At 39.5% G+C, this 19,397-nt stretch overlaps 7 protein-coding genes across 7 annotated transcripts; 5 read left to right on the top strand and 2 right to left on the bottom strand.

The window, feature by feature from the left end:
• Positions 1-1,266: 1,266 nt before the first annotated feature.
• SMKI01G0890 (uncharacterized protein) lies at positions 1,267-2,508 on the top strand (the record flags this gene model as incomplete). The annotated part of the gene is made up of 1 exon (XM_056226770.1): positions 1,267-2,508. One exon carries the CDS (start codon positions 1,267-1,269, stop codon positions 2,506-2,508), a length of 1,242 nt encoding a protein of 413 aa, XP_056080248.1.
• A 1,197-nt stretch (positions 2,509-3,705) lies between these two features.
• SMKI01G0900 (uncharacterized protein) lies at positions 3,706-5,016 on the top strand (the record flags this gene model as incomplete). Its single annotated transcript, XM_056226781.1, has 1 exon — positions 3,706-5,016. The coding sequence occupies one exon, from the start codon at positions 3,706-3,708 to the stop codon at positions 5,014-5,016; it is 1,311 nt and encodes a 436-aa protein (XP_056080249.1).
• A 554-nt stretch (positions 5,017-5,570) lies between these two features.
• Positions 5,571-6,611, top strand: SMKI01G0910 (uncharacterized protein; the record flags this gene model as incomplete). Its single annotated transcript, XM_056226792.1, has 1 exon — positions 5,571-6,611. The coding sequence occupies one exon, from the start codon at positions 5,571-5,573 to the stop codon at positions 6,609-6,611; it is 1,041 nt and encodes a 346-aa protein (XP_056080250.1).
• Positions 6,612-11,502: 4,891 nt separating this feature from the next.
• Positions 11,503-11,865, top strand: SMKI01G0920 (SRP1/TIP1 family protein; the record flags this gene model as incomplete). The annotated part of the gene is made up of 1 exon (XM_056226803.1): positions 11,503-11,865. One exon carries the CDS (start codon positions 11,503-11,505, stop codon positions 11,863-11,865), a length of 363 nt encoding a protein of 120 aa, XP_056080251.1.
• Positions 11,866-12,397: 532 nt separating this feature from the next.
• SMKI01G0930 (uncharacterized protein) lies at positions 12,398-13,018 on the bottom strand (the record flags this gene model as incomplete). Its single annotated transcript, XM_056226814.1, has 1 exon — positions 12,398-13,018. One exon carries the CDS (start codon positions 13,016-13,018, stop codon positions 12,398-12,400), a length of 621 nt encoding a protein of 206 aa, XP_056080252.1.
• A 1,042-nt stretch (positions 13,019-14,060) lies between these two features.
• On the bottom strand, positions 14,061-15,188 carry SMKI01G0940 (formate dehydrogenase; the record flags this gene model as incomplete). The annotated part of the gene is made up of 1 exon (XM_056226826.1): positions 14,061-15,188. The coding sequence occupies one exon, from the start codon at positions 15,186-15,188 to the stop codon at positions 14,061-14,063; it is 1,128 nt and encodes a 375-aa protein (XP_056080253.1).
• A 1,056-nt stretch (positions 15,189-16,244) lies between these two features.
• SMKI01G0950 (uncharacterized protein) lies at positions 16,245-18,122 on the top strand (the record flags this gene model as incomplete). The annotated part of the gene is made up of 1 exon (XM_056226837.1): positions 16,245-18,122. The coding sequence occupies one exon, from the start codon at positions 16,245-16,247 to the stop codon at positions 18,120-18,122; it is 1,878 nt and encodes a 625-aa protein (XP_056080254.1).
• Positions 18,123-19,397: the final 1,275 nt, after the last annotated feature.

The following is a 19,397-nucleotide window of genomic DNA, read 5'->3' on the forward strand; positions in this document are numbered from 1 at the left end:
GCTTTGAAATATATATGAAAGCCGGTTATCCGGTTTCTTTTGGCTTTTGCTTTGCCAGCAAGACGTTGTGAAACAAGCTCAAGAAATTTATAATGAGATCCAGCGCTTTAACGTTTGTTTTTACACAATATCGAAAAAGAATTCCCTCACGAGGTGTACTAACTATCGTCAGAGAGTAAGTTGCTGCCTTTGCTATATCTGTTTCAGTAAACCCACGGAAGGCGTCTTCTTGTATAGGGACTTTGTCAGCCATCTTTCCACGGAAAATCAACGCCGTTCGCGTCGCAGAGAGCCAAGGTAGCCGCGCGCTTCAGGGACAGAAGAATTCGTGGCTTCGGATAGACTGTTATTTTTCTTGAGAGTGGCTAACCAATATATGCTTTCAAATGGTAAATAATTCTTTCTTCTGGATGAATGATCCATTTTGAGTAGAGGTTACTGATCATTGGATGGATAAGTACATGGGAAGGTAATAACTTATTGAAAGTGATTGTGTATATGCTCCCGAGAGCCCTTACACTCGGTCTTGCTTTTCGCGTACCTCTTCTGTCAAGATCTGGCCAGGCTGAACAACGTTTTGTTGCTACTGTAGTAGAAATGCTTGAAACTTGGTCTTCAACATAGCGCCTCGTTTCTTATTTAACAAGCACGCACTGACAAGATTTGCAGGGTTTGCAAATGCTCTTCGCAGAAATGCGTGCACAAAAATTTTGATCTAGCTTACCATCGGTCTCTATAGTCTCGGTCACTGTAGTCACAGGTTCGGAGTCCGTAAGCAATTGTAAGAACAAACGTATAAAAGAAGGTAAATACGCTTCAATACACTTGATTACTGTAGATTATTCATATTCACATTATTCACATTTATTATTGTTGTCGTAATAAGACACCAATAGCAAATTTTGATCTCTGCAACTTAGTTATATTTTTCATTTCTGGTAATATCTCGCCTCATCTATAAAGAGATGTTCAATCGTTTTAATAATTTTCAAGCCGCTCTAGCTTTGGCACTATACTCAAAGCGCATTGGGTGAGTCTTATGTCAATAGCACTTCATCCAGTGCCATTGAATCAACATCCTCCGATTCCTTGAGTTCTATTACTTCTATCTCTTCAGCTATTGCATGTGCCACCGCATCGAACTCGCTGTCCTCCAGCGACAGTACTGTTTATTTGCCCTCAACGACTATCAGCGGAGATCTTGCAACCCAAGCTGTCAGAGTTGCTGCCGGTGGTAAATTGACTTTGCTTGACGGTGAAAAATACATGTTCTCATCCGACCTGAAAGTTCATGGTGATTTGATTGTCGAAAAGTCGAAGACAACATACGAAGGTACCACCTTCGACGTCTCCGGTGAGACTTTCGAAGTTTTCGGTAACTTTAATGTCGAAGAATCCGGTGCCACTTCTGCATCCGTCTACTCCTTTACTCCGAGCTCTTTCGAAAACAGTGGTGACATTTCTTTGAGTCTATCAAAGTCCAAGAAGGGTGAAGTTACCTTCTCCCCTTACTCTAACACCGGTGCCTTCTCTTTCTCTAACGCTATTCTCAACGGCGGTTCTGTACCTGGTTTGCAACGTAGAGCCGAAGATGAAGGGTCTGTTAACAACGGTGAAATAAACCTGGACAACGGAAGTACTTATGTCATCGTCGAACCAGTTTCCGGAAACGGTACCGTCAACATTGTCTCTGGCAACCTTTACCTACACTACCCGGACACCTTTACTGGCCAAACTGTTGTATTCAAAGGTGAAAGTATTCTTGCCGTCGACCCAACAGAAACCAATGCTACTCCTATTCCTGTTGTTGGATACACCGGCAAGAACCAAATTGTCATTACCACTGACATTACTGCTCTTTCATACGACGGCACTACAGGTGTTTTAACTGCAACCCAGGGCAACAGACAATTCTCTTTCGCTATCGGTACTGGATTTTCTAGTTCTGGTTTCAGTGTCTCAGAAGGAACTTTTGCAGGCGCTTATGCTTATTATCTAAACTACAATGGTGTTGTCGCTACTAGTGCCGCATCTTCATCTACTTCCACTACCGCTGGTGCATCATCTACCAACTCTTCAGTAACTGTCTCAGCCACCATTTCTAGCTCCGTCATTTCATCATCTAGTACCTCAATCTCTGGCTCAGCCATTTCACCATCTAGTAGCTTTGTTTCTGGTATATCTAACTCCACAACACTCTCTGGTCCAATCACTTCATCTACTGGTTCTGCCAGATCTGCCGCTAGCCTCACCTCAGGCTCCGCCTCTGTTTACCCTGAAACATTAACTTACTTAAATGCCACTAGCACAGTCGTTGTCTCCTGTTCAGAAACAACTGATACTAGCGGTAATATCCACACTATTACCACAACTGTCCCGTGTCTATCTACTACTGCCACCATCACATCTTGCGACGAAAACGGATGCCATGTTGTAGCACCAACCGCTACCGACGCAACCGCAACCGTTTCTTCCAAGTCGTACACCCCATACTGTTACTCACTGTGATAACAATGCCTGTAGCGTCAAGACCGTAACTTCAGAAGTTCCTAAAAAAACTGCAACCACTACTGTCACAACCGTTTCTCCAGAACATACACCACAGTCACTGTTACCCACTGTGACGACAACGGCTGTCACGTTAAGACCATCACCTCCGAAGCTCCTAAACAAACTTCGTTGACAATAGCCACTTCTGGAACTTTTAGCACAATTTCCAAATCTGCTGCTCCAACCTCTCAAACAATTGCTTCCAGAATATCCACTGGTATCATCGTACAATCCGAAGGTATTGCTGCTGGTTTGAGAACCAATGCCTTGAGCACTTTGGCCGGTATCTTCATTCTTGCTTTTTTTTAGCTGAGAGCATAATTGTTCTTCTTAAAATCTAAATAGAAGTTTTTTAACGAAATCCTAAGTGTAGATATCCAGCAGTTTTAGCTTGAAGTTGAAGAATGCTTTCTTTTATTTGTTTTAGGAATTGTTTCAACTATAAAAATGCGTCAGAAGAAAGTTTAACGAAGGCACCACATTACAGATGGGCATATTACTTTCACTCAGCTTTTTCACACAGTTTGGAAATTCATGTCGAAAAAACAGTAGTTATGATAATACCTTATGTGCACCAGAAGATGTCCTGAAAGCACTGCACGTCTTAGCGTTGACCTAGTAGAGCGTTCATTGAGAGATATGCAATATTTGATGGTTGTAATGAATAAAGCCAACGACGTTTTTATTTATCTCGTTCTATTCACGAAATGTATTTGGAATGCTGCCGTACGCACTGAATTTAAATGTAATGATGTGCAATAAAATATCGTAAAAAAAAAGGAAAACACTATACATTAACAAGAGCAGCAGTTTAAAACAAACGGAGACATGATTCAGAAGTGGAAATCAAAAGAATCAATCATAGATAGAATGTGATTTGTAAAAGATCGTGTTTTTTCAAAGCGCATTCTCCTCTGATTTTTGTACTTTCTGAATCATTGAGTCATGTAAGACTGATTAAAGCATAAACAAGAGGCTGAGTATTTCTCCAAGAAAAAATGAAAAATCCAACAATTTTATGATAAATTATTGTTGCTTCGGTTACGATTTCTTCTATATATAGCATGGTATATTTCCAAAAGTAACAAAAGACTTTGTTTGCTATATTTCATCTAGTTGACTGGCAGCACCCTGTAATCCATCAAATTTTAAGAAATGCGTGATCAATTAACCCAAGAAGATCTCGAATTTGATAAAAAGCACATATGGCACCCCTACACATCAATCACTACTCCATTGAAGGTATACCCTGTTACTAGAGCAGAGGGAAGTTATTTATATCTCGATAATGGTACCAAGGTAGTAGATGGTATGGCAAGTTGGTGGTGCGTTCAGCAAGGATACAACAATCATAGACTAAATGCAGCTGCCATTACACAGATTAATAAAATGTCACATGTGATGTTTGGAGGCATTACTCATAAGGCTGGAATTACCTTTTGTAAGAAATTGCTTACTTTATTACCAGATACCTTGGAGTGTGCTTTACTGGCAGATTCTGGGTCTATTTCTGTTGACATTGCAATGAAAATGGCTTTAAGATATCACCACTCATTAGGGAATACATCTAAAAAGAAGTTTTTGACAATTGAGAAGGGGTATCACGGAGACGCCTTTGGAGCAGTATCAGTTTGCGATCCTGTCAATTCAAGACATAGTACTTATAATGGATTTCTTGCTGAGAACATATTCTGCAAGGCTCCCGAAGTCCGTTTTGATTGTTCCAAAGAGAACGTTGAGAAATTGGTTGAAGAACTCGACGTGAAAATTTTTGCTGAGATTATCAAAAAACACCATAGTGAAATATCTGGTGTTGTAATGGAGAGCATAGTACAAGGCGCGGGTGGCCTAAGAATGTACCATCCATATTTCTTGAAACGGGTCCATGAACTTTGCAATGAATTCAATATTTTGCTGATCCTTGATGAAGTTGCAGTAGGTCTCGGAAGAACAGGCAAGCTCTTTGGTTTTGAGCATGCAGGAATAGTGCCAGATATAGTCTGCCTAGGTAAGACATTGACGGCTGGGTACCTGACGCTATCTGCAACAGTCACCACCAGAAAGATTGGTGATCTGATCTCCAATGGGCCTGAGGGCTGCTTCATGCACGGGCAAACTTATATGGCTAATCCGTTAGCATGTGCTGTTGCTAGTGAAAACTTGTCCATCTTAATGGAAGGTAAATGGAAATCTCAAGTTGGAAAAATTGAAACACAGTTGAAAAAAGAGCTTTTACCCTTATTAGAACATCATATTGTAGCAGATGTGAGGATTCTCGGAGCTATTGGTGTTGTTGAGGTCATGAAGCGTGTGAACGTTGAAGACTTGCAAGAGCGTTTTGTCAAAGCAGGGGCATGGATCAGACCTTTCAATAACATAATCTACATCCTACCACCTTATATAATCACCACTGAAGAGTTGTCCATCTTAACTGAAGCTATAAAAACTGTTCTTGACTTTATTTAGTCTATTATTTAGAGAAGAGAAAGCGATTCAACACTAAAAGATAATCAGAAGTATATAATAATGTACAACATACAAAACAAGAATTTTCACAATTTATGATGAGACACGTTCAGCCGCGCGGCGTCAGTATAATCATACAAGCATGACTACACTAAAGGCAACAAATAATATGCACTCGCGTGAAACACAACCATGATTATTATTGTTGCAATGACTCCTGGACTGAGAAAGAGACAGAAGTGTTAGACTAATGTTTTGGGAGAGATTCCATAGTCAAGACCCAACAGTTTAAGTTTCCTGTACTTAACTTAGAGTAAAAAATCAACGCAACCGTAAACGCAACATTTTTTATTGATTATATTCAACAGAAAAGTTAACGCATGACCAAATTCAATACACAATTTCCACTCAAAATACCTCGGACCATGTGGCATTTTATAATTGTCTTGAATGTATATAAACCGTTATTCTATGAAAAGAACTGAGTAAAAGAAGCACCTTGTAATTATTATTCTGTCTACCCACTATCAACGGAATAAAATATAGGTAACCCAATGAACACGAAATCACTTAACTTTTATGAGCCATTCGAAATTGAAGGTCAAAAATACATCAAGATGGATGTGAAGAAAGACCTCGGTGTATATGAACCTGGATTGACACAGGAAGCATTCACGGCAAAAGATAAGTACGATTACAAGGGAATAATAGAAAATTTGGAAAAGTACGGGCTCTGTGTAGTCCCAAATTTCATAGAACAATCCAAATGTGATCAGATATTGAAGGAGCTCGATCCTCATTTCTACAGGCACGACGCATGGCAAGGTTCGCCATTCCCGAAGGAAACTACAGTAGTATCAAGGGCCGTCCTCCACTCACCTACTATCTTGAAAGATGTTGTATCTGATAGCTTGTTCTGCGATATGGCAAACCATTTTTTGAATGAGCAGAATTATTTCTTGACCGGAAATGTCATTAGAAAGTGCTCAAGTGGTATTCAGCTAAACTCTGGTATTGTCTACAACGTTGGCCCTGGTGCTGGTGACCAAGGTTATCATCGAGAAGACCATATTCATCATACAATTCATCAAGCGTGTGACCAGTTCGAATATGGAAAGGAAACACTACTGGGAATAGGTGTTGCTTTCACAGATATGAACAAAGCTAATGGGGCTACACGTGTGATTATTGGTTCACACTTGTGGGGCCCACAAGATTCTTGTGGGAAGTTCGACAAGAGGATGCAATTTCATGTAAACGCTGCTAAGGGCGATGCCATTTTATTCTTGGGCAGCCTTTATCATGCTGCAAGTGCAAACCATACATTAGATAATAGGATTGCTGGATATTTCTTTATGTCACAGGGCTACTTGAAGCAAGAGGAAAATCTTCACTTCGGAACGGACCCTAAAGTTTTCAAAGATATGCCGCTAGATACTTTGCAACTTTTGGGATTAAAAACTAGTGAGCCATATTGTGGTCACATTGATTACAAGAGTCCAGGACATCTTGCCAACCCTAGCTTGTTTGAAAACGAAGTTGAAAAAGGATATTACGGTGAGACAATCAAGATTATTTATGATGATAAGTCCTAAAAAATTCCCATAATAACATAAAATATACGAAATAGTCCTAAATATTAAAATGAAAACTCTTCAATTTTTTTCTTTTTTTAGATATGGATATGTATTTATAACTTTATATCATATTTACCAAATTTTATTATCGTTAACAAATTTTCTGATGTCAAAGAATACTTGCAATGCTATCTGCTCTATTTTCACCAAGGATGGATCGCTCCGCTGCTTCTTCAGCAGAGGTGGATGACTTGTTGAAAGTCAGTGACATTAATAGCGTCAGGAACTACATTGAATTAATACTCACCTGAGAGTGGTTACACTGAATGACACAGTACTGAAAATTAGATATATCTGCTTTTTCGGAATTATCATTCAGGAATATTAATTGCTACGCAAATACCAGGATCCGAGGGATTTCATAGGTTATTAAACTGCGATAAATTCAGTATCATTTGTAGAGCCACAAAAATTACATCGTGACACTCATACAGAAAATCCATGCTCTAGCGGAGATATTCGGAAAGTATGCTATTAAAATGAGATAATTGTGGAGTTTGATGCAATTGTTGGGATTCCATTTTTTAATAAGGCAATAATATTAGGTATGTAGATATACTAGAAGTTCTCCTCAGGGATTTAGGAATCCATAAAAGGGAATCTGCAATTATACCAATCCTATAAACATTATTATCATCGTTTTATATGTTGTTATTCATTGATCCTATTACATTATCAATTCTTGCGTTTCAGCTTCCACTAATTTAGATGAATATTTCTCATCATTTGCGTCATCTTCTAACACCGTATATGATAATATACTAGTAACGTAAATACTAGTTAGTAGATGATAGTTAATTTATATTACAACATAAAATTAGCGATTATAGTTGAGAACTCCTTATTATTTAAGAATTAATTCAATTATATCGGTTATAATTTGTACTATTCAATAAAGATTACTTCCGTGCGGTGAGTATTTATCACAACAATGGAAGTAAGAAATTTATATGTATTATTATATTACATAAAATGCTCTCTTGTGACCGGGATATTTAGAAGAAGTAGCGTCCACAGTGGTAGTGAAACAGAATAAACTCCTGCTTTCCGTCTTAATGTCTTTGTAATGACTATCCGAGTGCTGTCTGTAAAAAAAATTTCAAAATAGATTGCCTGTTTTTAATATTATGATTAAAAAGTTGAGTGAAGCTATTGGTTATGCTAGATTGTTGGAGATAAGGGAGAGGTGTACAAACTATGTTATATCTGTTTTTTATTTTTTTTTCAAGTGATTTCAAAATAAGGTTAGTGAGTATAAGATTGTGATTAAGTAATGATGAGATGGCTCCTTTATTGAGAAGCTACTTATGTATCTTTATTTAATCGATCCGTGAAATGACCTGTTTTTGAATATTATTAAGTGTTCTTTGCTATATGTGTGAGAATCCATACGAAATATAATGTCAAGAAGTGTTGTATTTATATACCGGTGTCTGTTTCAAAGATAAATACGTTAAGCCAGTGCTATTGCGCAGAACATGCAAGCTTTTTTCTACTATATCAACTAACAGTCTATTTCAAAATCTATTTGGCTGCAACCATATCTAGTTGTTGCTTTTCTTGAAGGTCATGTGACCATCATGAAGGTAGCCAAGTAAGATTTCATGACAAAAGATACTGAAAGGAATCCCCGAACAGGTTGAAATTACCTAAAAAAATGGACTAAATTGGAAAGGTTTATCTGAGGATTCAAATTTGAACCGACTAATGATGGGAGCATGAAATTCGGTAGTCCATACAGAACTATTGGTAAATATTGCACAAATGCTTACTTAAAAACGGTAGAATAATTCCTCTTTTAGCTCACACGCTTTTGTAAAGCCTTAAACTATTCATTGCACTTGAAACATAAGTATTCATCAAGAAAGCTATATGAATGTTACATTCCTATGAAATTTTCTCACAGAAATCGAAACCTGTCGATTCAGCCAAATTTCCCCCGAATACATTCTTTCGTGAATAATTCCAAGAAATGCTGAGAAAATAAAATATGTGAATGCTACTGAATAAACAACCGAGACAATACAAAAATATTTTAACATTAAAAAACAGCAGAAGTGAAACTCTCAGAAGATTCCAAATTATTTGTTCTTTCAGGTGATATGTATTATTTCAAATTTCTGTGCTGCCTACAATATTGCTCTACCCATTTATCGCTGTTCTATTTACTCCGAGCACTCCCTTTTCTCTCTCCAGAATTTAAACAGATGTATTGACATAGTTGTTTTGCTATTAGTAGAGTTGCACTTGCTATAACATATCTTGTTATATCCATTTATTACTGTGATGCGATATTCCCAAGCGTCAACAATAAAACACGGACATTTGTCACAGTTGGAAGAATGAAGTTATTAGCAAAGGTCATTCACCAGAATACCAATGTTTGCTATCCATACTTGGGATCCTATAGTATACTAATTTATCTATGAACAAGGTAGGTCTTTGAAAAACTAGGCATATTCTTCCATGACGCTAAATGATGCCATGAAAATTTCGGAGGAATTGCAGCCGTCCCAAATAACCAAAAATTACTTGATAATCCTTAAAGAAAAGAGCTATGTAAAGATAGAAATACCTTAAAAGAGACAACTAAATCCAAAAACTCAATTGAAGGATTCGATTTGGATTGGATAAGTATACCATCAAAGAGTTAGCTATGTACAGAGAATTGATGGACAAGAATCGGATAGAGACTTACTCAGCTATATACGGGCAGCCTTTGTAAAATGTAACATTCGTATCATGCGGTAGTTTGTAAATGCGTTTGCTCTGCCCTTTGCCCCATAAACATAATCAATGGATCAACATATAAACCACAGGCTATCACAAACCTTTAAACACCCGTACCTGTAATTACAACAATCTTTGATACATTCGAATTTACCAAGGAAGTAGAGTAAACGGTATAATTATTTTCATACGTTCTTCCGGGAACAGAATAACGTTTTTCTTTTTACTCAATTTTGCTTGAAGTCGCTTTTCTTTTTTAATTATAAGATCCGCATAGAAACAACAGCATTATGACGCAAATGATTTGAAAGGTACTTTTATTCTCCTCTAGCTATCTAAAGGAAATTTTTTAAGAATTTAAACTTCACTAGATTTATGAACCGATCAGCTCGTCAAAGATATAAAAGATACAAAAAGTGAAGACCTCGAATCCCAGAAGATAGTCTCCGCTTAAGAAGTTTCCAGGAATGATTTCACCCCGTGCTGCAATGAGACGTACAAGCCATTAGGCCTTCATGTCTAGTTTTTGTAACATAAGCTTGAATCCAAACTTACATAACGACAAGCTTTGAAATACTAGAATTTTTTTTTTAATGGTGAGAACTACGAAAAAGAATTCGGAAAAATCGTTATGGACCCATTCTCGTTGAAGAAGGAAAAGACGTAAGACTATATCGTTCAAAGGTTCTGTCTATTACACAAAAGAAGGCTGGATACTAAATTCACAGAAGTTGACAAACAGTAGAGGCTGGTCTGAGAAAGCATGGTGCCCTGTTTACCTGAGAGACGTTCAATTTTCTAAAAAAAGAAATTTAATTGTTTAAGCTCACATGGCTTATCAAGAGGTTTTTTTCTTTTACAAGCCACCCCAATTGCATACTATTCACTTAACTACTATCTTACTTCCACTGGTTCACAAGACTCCCAGGCTTCCTTGCCTTGTGGAACCAGTTTTTTTCTATCGAGACGAAATTCTCCAGTCTAGTGATATTCCCTATGAGAATGGAACACAGATAAGCAAGGGAGTAGTGCTGATTAATGCGTTGAGAGTGCCAACAGAAAGAACAGAAGCCTGTTTGGGCAGGATATGTACAAGAATGAGGAATTTTTCTTTGACAGGGCTAATTTTGTAGTTTTCTTTTGAGCGAAACTTAAATAGCATTTTAGATTCAAAAAAAATGCGTTACCTAGCCATTGAGCATTAAACTGAGCCCTTAAATTCAGGAGGCACTATCAACCCCTGCCACAGAATATTTACTAGGTATAAGTGTTTAATAGTTGCAAGAACCAAGTACATAGATGAAATTATTCAACAGAAGATTCAAAGCGTAAAATAAAATATATTAGCGCCATCCACTGGCCTCTGTATTCTTTTCTTTTCTTTCTTTTTGTTTTTTGAACAAGAAAAATGGTACCCGGGTATCGAAGATGTTTCATTACACAAAACCTTGGCACATGATTCAATTCACCCTAACATCAATTAACTCTATTCGAGCAACATGTGTAGCTAACTGCAGCTACCTCGTTTCTATATCGCACTCATTCTTGATTGTGGTATCTAATTTCGAATGCCTTAGTGATAGTGAACGGCATCGTAAGCTTCCACGGGTAGGTACGACTCTCAGCACATCATTGCTATTTCACTTCAGCTTGGGAAAAAAAACTGTAACATCATCCCGCGGCAATCGTTTAGAGCATACCAATATAGGCTAAGACAATAGCTTCCGAACGAGGGTCCTTGAAAAAGAAATATGACAGGCACGTAAAAGGGTTCTTTCGAAGGCACATGGGCACCCCTATAACGTCGATCTTACATTGCACGCATACGAATACACATTGGCGCCGTAAAACATACCTTCATATACGAAGTTTGTGACGAATGCACCAATCGTTCAAGGACAAGTTCATTTCTATAGTTACGGTGGATAAGGTGTGATAGATGAGATATGTAGGATCTTGGGGTGAGAAAAGAGTGTCAGTCAGTGGTTCGTTTGGGCAGCACCAGCTGGTGAAGGAATTTGTATAAATAGGGCTGCTATGGTCACCCATCTGTGAATATTTCGTCCTTACCTTACTCATATGTAAGTCTATATCACCACTAAGAAACAAAACAAACACAATGGTCAAATTAACTTCAATTGCCGCTGGTGTCGCTGCCATTGCTGCCGGTGCCTCCGCCACCACCACTCTAGCTCAATCCGACGAAAGAGTCAACCTGGTTGAGTTGGGTGTCTACGTCTCCGATATCAGAGCTCATTTGGCCCAATATTACTTGTTCCAAGCCGCCCACCCAACTGAAACATACCCAGTCGAAGTTGCTGAAGCTGTCTTCAACTACGGTGATTTCACCACCATGTTGACCGGTATTGCCCCAGACCAAGTGACCAGAATGATCACTGGTGTGCCATGGTACTCCACCAGATTAAAGCCAGCTATCTCTAAGGCTCTATCTAAGGATGGTATCTACACTGTCGCCAAATAGAGACAGACGCCTTTACGAACGAAATTCTATAGACATTGAGTAACGAAAAAACAAAAAAAGCTTTTTTTTGCTGCCATGAAAACAGTTTATTATATATAAATGTATATTAATATTATAAACCTGCCTGACAAATGCTGTGCATATACCATTAGCCGAAATACAATAGCCTCGAAACGAAATTCATTTTTGCTGCAGTGTATTATCCTGGTGTCCTTCGCACTTATAAGCAGTGTGGGCCAGATCGGTAGAGATGCATTAGTATTTGGACTCTCTTCCTAGGAAGTGAGTTGACAGTATCGGGTGACCTATATGTCTCTAACGATAAAGAGTACTGAAGTTCGGAAATGTAACTTGGCGGCAAAAAGAGGTCAAGTTTTAATACAGTCAATTCAAGAATTACAGAGAATAACAAAAAAAAAAGGAAGTAACTTTTTTATCTCATTTGAAATAATTGTTTTACGGTCAGTTCAAAGGAGATACTGCTATAAGTAATACTATTAAAACAAATCTACAAACTATAAAGCGATAAAGGTTAGACAAAACCGGCTTCTGGTGGACAAGCGGCCTTTAGCTGAATGGCAGTACAATAATCTGGCAAAGTATCATCTTTACCAAAGATGTTGACAGTTGGTGTGCTCAAAATGACTGACGCAAAATTTGGGTAGCATGATGCAACTTGAACGCCATAATCGGTAGCATTGAACAACTGGTTTGCTAAGCCAGTTACGAAAGAACTATTCGGAGCTGTATAGGCCCAGGAGTTGTACTCAATTTCACCGTTAACAGTATTGGCAAAAGGAACCATAGCATCGCCAATGGATTGGGGATTACAAGTCTTTTTGTTCGTTGTGAAGATAAGTGGAGAGAAGTTTTTTGTCTCGTTGGTACCAATGGTAGTCAACTTTGATAAGAATCTTGGTTCCTGGTCCAAATATCTTGCCCAAGCATCACCAACACTGTCAGTCAAAGTGTCAGCACCAACAAACGTGGATTGACCTAAAAATGTTCCGTTTTGACCAACGACTTTCATAACGTAGGTGCCACAGTGGGGACCATGTAGGTCATTACAAGTGACGTTAGTCAGATCAAACCTAACGGCTGCTGCAACGGAAATAAGGACACCAAAGAAAGTGAAAATGCTTAGAAAACTCATGATATGGTTGTTGTTTTTGGCGATAACTTGATATCTTGGACTTGCACAAAAACCATCGAAAGGCTCTTGCTCTCAATTATAAATAAACTTACAACGCTTATATAACAATCTAATTTCTTTCAAGCTGTATTTGTTGAAGAATATTTTCATTATTCTTTTGCAGTCGAGAAGACAGACCTTGAAAATATTTGTAGATTTCCAACCTCAGCGGTTATTAACATCGAGATTTTTACCCGTAGGGTGTATAGGTCTTCAAAGAATATTGTGTAGTTCAGAGGTACATGATTCGAGAAGCCAGTGCGCATGAAACTGGCACCTTCCCTTCCAAAAACAGAAGCTACAGTAATCCAGAATGACCCATTCGGGAAAAGTCTGGTGACAGCAACATTGCATGGAGGTATAACCGCATGCGTATACTGGAGCCAGAGAAACTTTAATGGGTACCTGAATTTTATTAAAGTGTGCAACACCTCTTTTAGCTAATCAAAGAAATGTATTTTAAGATCTATGTACCTCAAACAAAATAGGGACCAAAAATAGTCCATGAGTTCAGAGCATAAGCAAACGGCGAATGTGCAAATACGAATATGATACTACAGATTGTTTGCCAGCATAATCGAGAAGAAAAGGCATTATGTTCTGTATAATAAACAGATTGATTGTGAGCAATTTAGCTTTATTGGTGAAGGAAATGCGCATATATACTATTGCGTCATAAAATGCACCCCTGTGTAACAATAGGTCCGAAATGGACAAAGGCGCTTTTGCCCGCCAGGTGATGAATGGATGCGTTGATAGAAGTTGTCAGCCGCATACAGAAAGACGATGCCACCTAAGCGGCCAAGTACAGTATTAAAAACGAGTACCTCTCATCATAGTAAGCACTGCTAACGTTAACTATACATAATGCTATTCGCAAAGCGAAAGAAATGAAAAAGAGAGTAATAGTAGGCTCAATCAGCACCACAACACTTCTCGTTATGTAACAGAGCTCAGATTTAAGTAGCGATTTTACATGTGTGTGTACAGTGCATTATAGATCTTATTTCTGACCATACGCTTTCGTAGCGTATAGACCGTTCTGCACAATAACATCCTGTGGACGGTAGTCATATTTCTTGGACAAGTAGCTGTTTAAGATGTTCTTTACCCCCTGAGCGTATCTTTTTTGAGCATCCAAGGAGGTGCCACTGATGTGTACAGTCATTGCATTTCCAACACGATCTTTGTTGTCCATAGACCTCCAAGGATGGTCCTTTGGCGCAGGTTGTTTGTCCCAGACATCGCCACCGTAGCCGGCCAACTTGCCAGACCTAACAGCCTCTGCAACATCTTCGGCCACGCAAATGGCACCTCTAGCGGTATTTACCAAATATGCACCATCTTTCATATGGGATATGAGCTCTCTGTTGAACAGACCCTTTGAATCCTCGTGCAACGGGCAGTTGATGGTAACAACATCGGACTGGGAAACCATGTCTTCTAATTTTTCCACTCTCTGAACAATGTCACCTCGGCCGTTGAAGAGCTTGCTGGCCTCATTCAACCTGCTGATTGCTTCCGCAGGAAGTTCCTGGTAGTCATAGTAGAGTAACTTCTTTGGATTGAACGCAACCAGTCTCTCTAGAACCCTATATCCAATTCTTCCAGCGCCCACGGTTGAGACTACTTTGTCCTCAAGATCGTATTCATTCTTGGCCACGCCAGCAATGTCCCACTCACCATTGATTGCCTGCTGGTGACCACCATTGTAGTTTCTTATCAACACCAAGATTGTGGCCATAACGTGTTCTGCAACCGAGACAACGTTGGAACCGGTGACTTCGGTGACCGTAATTTTCCTTTCATTGGCGGCCTCTAGATCAACATGGTCAGAACCGACACCAGCGGTGACACAAAGCTTCAGATTAGGTGCTTTGGCAATTCTGTTTCTCGAGATGTAGGCTGGGAAAAAAGGTGTGGTAATCACAATTTCTGCATCTTTCAATTCCCTGTCCACAGTAGAGTCCGGTTCAGGGTCCTTGTCAGTCGTAGTAATTAACTCGTATCCCTGTTCTTCAACGAACTTTCTGATACCGAGTTCATTTTCAATACATCCCAGCAGCTTCTCTTGCTCTTCAGCATGTTTACCGCCTTCGTAAAGAACTAGCAAAATCTTTCCCTTTGGCATTTCTTGTGTGGTTATTTGTTGCAATGCACAGACACACTATTTGTATATATATATATATATGTGTGTGTGTGTGTTTGTTTGAACAAGACTATTAGCAGTAGAATATATGCGTAGAAACACGCTCAAGAAAACGGCAACTTCATGCCTTTTTATATGAGATTCTTGGTGACTGACGATGAAGAATGGTTTCCCCAACCTTAGTTGACAAACAAATAGTCCAAGAACGGTATACTCCACAAAAATTCTATCACATTTGTTATAGTATTACTAGCATGACTATTTGGCTCGGAGTTCAGCCGCCGGTTCTTTCTTAATGAGGATATATCCGATCCCAAAAAAGAAAGGGATTGCCATCTGCACTCCATGGCTAGAAAACAGCTCTAAAGGCTCTAAAAGCCATAGCCAAAACCAGTACTAAAAGAAACTTTGAGCGAACTTCCTTCCGAGCCTTCTCTGAGACAGTGACGAAATGCGTAATTACCGAATGCTCTATTGGCTGTCGAGAACCGTGAAAAGAGCTGCATGGTGAGATTCCTAACGAACTGCCATGGAGGACTCTATGCTGCTACGAGAAGGGCTCTCCAAACACCCGTCTTCATAAGAAATCAGGGTACGTCAATACAAATTCGGAATTGATATATGATTTTGGGCCTGCAGAGCGAACATGTGTGTAGCAGGGGACAGCATCCTAGCAATGGGTTCGTGACAAGATTCATCGCCAAATTGTCCAGAAAAAGGTTCCGAACATGAATGTTTCTTATGAAACGGTGATGCAATGCCATTGTGTTCGATCTATGTCAATGACAGGCTATAAGCTTTCTCTGGATATAGTGATACTTTAAGCGGTCGCAGTGAGCTACGTGAAAATGACTATGCTGCAGATTTTGCCAAGAGAAAAACTAAAAACCGAATAGAAATAAAAAGGAAAAAAAAAACTTGCGCCCCTTCAGTATCTGAGAGCTCGAGGTATTAGGTAATATAGAATAAGAAAAGAAAAAAAAAAGAAACCGATGAACGCAGCTTTCGAGGAATTGTTTATCGTGGTTTAGACAGATAATGAGATTTCATCGTCAGGGCGTGTCGGCCACCATCGGTCTACTGCTCATTGTCCTGCTTGGTTTTTGTTGGAAAATATCCAGATCTTATCGAAGAGTGTCAACCGGTCTTCCACTTAACGAATCCGCGAACAAGGTTGCAGATGTACCTACTATACGATGGGACAATTACCTAGAATTTGTTAGAGACATCGATTTCGACAACAGTACGGCTATCTTCAATTCCATTCGCGCTGCTCTGAGACAATCTTCGTCTGATATCCACCCCTTGGGCGTATCGTACTTTCCTGCTGTAATTCCTAAGGGAACTTTAATGTACCATTCTGGATCGGGCGTGCCAACTACTTTTGAATGGCTAGCTATGGATTACGAATTCAGCTACTCTTTCGGCTTGAGGTCGCCAGCTTATGGAAGGAGATCGTTAGAAAGAAAGCACGGAAGGCCCGGTAATGGCACTCGTGGTAATCATCCACCACCGCCACCGCCACCAGACAAAGGAGGCCAGGGCTCACAAAAGATGCTTACTTACAGAGCGGCACGAGACCTCAACAAATTTCTTTATCTTGACGGGGCTTCTGCTGCGAAAACCGACTCAGGTGAGATGGATACGCAGCTAATGTTGTCGAATGTTATCAAGAAGAAACTGAAGCTTCCAGATGATGATGAGGATGAAGAAAGGGCGGAAAGGCTCTACGCCGCCAGAATATGCAAGTGGGGGAAGCCATTCGGGTTGGATGGCATCATCAGGGTGGAGGTGGGCTTTGAAGTTGTACTGTGCGATTTCTCTGGGGATAATGTCGAGCTCGTCTCGATTCTAGATATGGTTCATCCGAATCAGTACCTGGATCTGCCATCACCTACCGTCATATCAAAGGAAGAGGGCTGGCCTCTAGATGATAACGGAAAGCTGGTTGAAGAACAGCTGACGGATGATCAAAAGGCGATTCTCGAGAGAGAAGACGGCTGGGCGAAGATCTTGTCCAATTTCGACGCTGTTAAGAGTTTCAACTGGATAAGGGCGGGCGCAGCGCACGACGATGGGGAGAATCGGATTCATCTTGACTATCGGTACCTCGTAAGCGGAATAAACAGGACTTACATTGCTCCTGACCCCAACAACAGAAGATTACTCAACGATGGAATGACATGGGAAAAACAACTGGAGATGGTTGATGATTTAGAGAAGGCTCTGAAAGTGGGGTTTGATGCTTCTAGAAGCATGAATTGGCAAGTGGCATTGGATGAGCTTGTTGCCAAGTTTGCACCCTTGCTGAAAACTGTTAGTGCCATTCTCAACAGGACTGGCGATATTAACGAGTATGTGGCGATAAATGCAACAGCACTCACGTTGAACTTCTGTCTGCGGTTTGAGGCTGCAGATAACAACCGTGATCAGTTTGGTAGTGGAAAAGATTTTGCTATTTACCAATATGTAAGCCCATACCAGGATTTGACGACGGATGCAGACTTTCTGATCTGGTCGTCTACTGTAAGCGTTGTAAAAGAGATAGTTGATGTGGTTTACAAGGTGAACGATCTACTGGTACCGGAAGTTCAGTCATTTATGAAGGATAATAGAACTTCCAGTGATTTAGAAAGGCACGTTGAAACGGCACGCACTGCTGTTAACGGCTTAATTGAATCTCTGGGATGGATTGAGCTAAACTATCGCTGTGAAAGGCAATGCAACTGGGATGAGGTTTGCTACACTCCTTCTTGGGGTCCATCCCCAATGGGCATGACTAAGCCTAGTTCTCATCACGGGGGACTCGGAATGCACTTTGATGAATCTCGGCAGAGATTGGTTATCAACAGTGGACTACAGTGCATTAGTATAGACGATTTGCTAGGAAACCATAATAATCAACGCTTCCCATGACGAGACACATGAAGGATTATGCGTACGAGTGTGACTTTAAAAGGTTTCGCGATAATTGAGGCGCTGAGGTACTAAAAAACGATACCATGTAGGGTCTGCAGCAATCCTCTAGCTCTGTTCATTATTATTGTCGGATATGCGAACTAAAATTCATTGTGTGAGCAATCGTGAATTGTAAAGAAAGGATGTAGAACTAACTCTCAATGTAGGAGCACATAATAGGGCCCGGCCCTTCTGCACATATGTAGTAAATCAATGTATCTTAGATATATACCACTTGAAAAAAAGGTCCAATCACCTTACCACATGATGAGGTAGGATCATAATTGCGAATCCTTGCATCAAGATATCTCAGAGGCATTGACTGGGAGTTGCACTGGTAGTAGGGGGTGGAATTGGGGTAGCACTGTGTCTATTCCAGGATTGATATGGCTATTTGACGAATAGTGATAGTGACAAATACAATACAGCGAGGGTGAATTGGTTTTTGGTATACGTATAGAAATGAGGAAAGAATAGCAAAAGAAATTTTAGGGAAAGTAAAAAGATTAAGAGCATCTGATATTTTATTCTGCTGTAGTGTGGAAAAAAGATGGGGTGAGATTATCTCATAGCATCCGCATGAGCATGTGTTGCAATTATCACATTGCATTAAGTCCTGTGACGGTAATATAAAGTGATGTATGGTGTGTTAATGGTGGTAATAGGGAACTGATTCTATTTTGTGATGTGACAAGGTTACAGTAGCATTATTTTTTAAGTATTGTAGAAGTAAAGTGCATAGGGGTATTATTTGTATGTGCAAAAAGAACTGTTTTATGCGTGTAGAGTTTTGGAGCTGGTGCTTAATTGCCGGTCTTGGGTAATGTAGTATTGATGTTTTAAAATGTGATAAACCAAAAGCATGATATTGGGTAATGTTTCAGAAACGTATTACAGAAGAGGAGTGTTTAGTGGTAGCTCTAAACGCAGAAGTATTCTTCCTAAACAAAAGGAGTAATTCTATATTTCTTACTCTTAGATAACTTATGGAGGCTTTCCAGTGATCTTATTTTACTATGAGATATAAAGCATATCTTAATTCTTTATCTCAACAGCATCACCAACTGTGTATGATATTGCGAGTAGATCCTTAGTTGTAATTGGTAGGGTATTGTGGAATAGCATGCGTGTGAGCGTGCCGTGGTGTAGCATCACGGTAGTGTTCAGAGTAAATTTTGTTGCTTAAACTATCATAATGGTATGGTGAGTTTGCAAATATTCGACTTTCATAAT

The sequence above is a fragment of the Saccharomyces mikatae genome, assembly GCF_947241705.1.
Source record: "Saccharomyces mikatae IFO 1815 strain IFO1815 genome assembly, chromosome: 1".
Taxonomy (NCBI): Eukaryota; Fungi; Ascomycota; class Saccharomycetes; order Saccharomycetales; family Saccharomycetaceae; genus Saccharomyces; species Saccharomyces mikatae.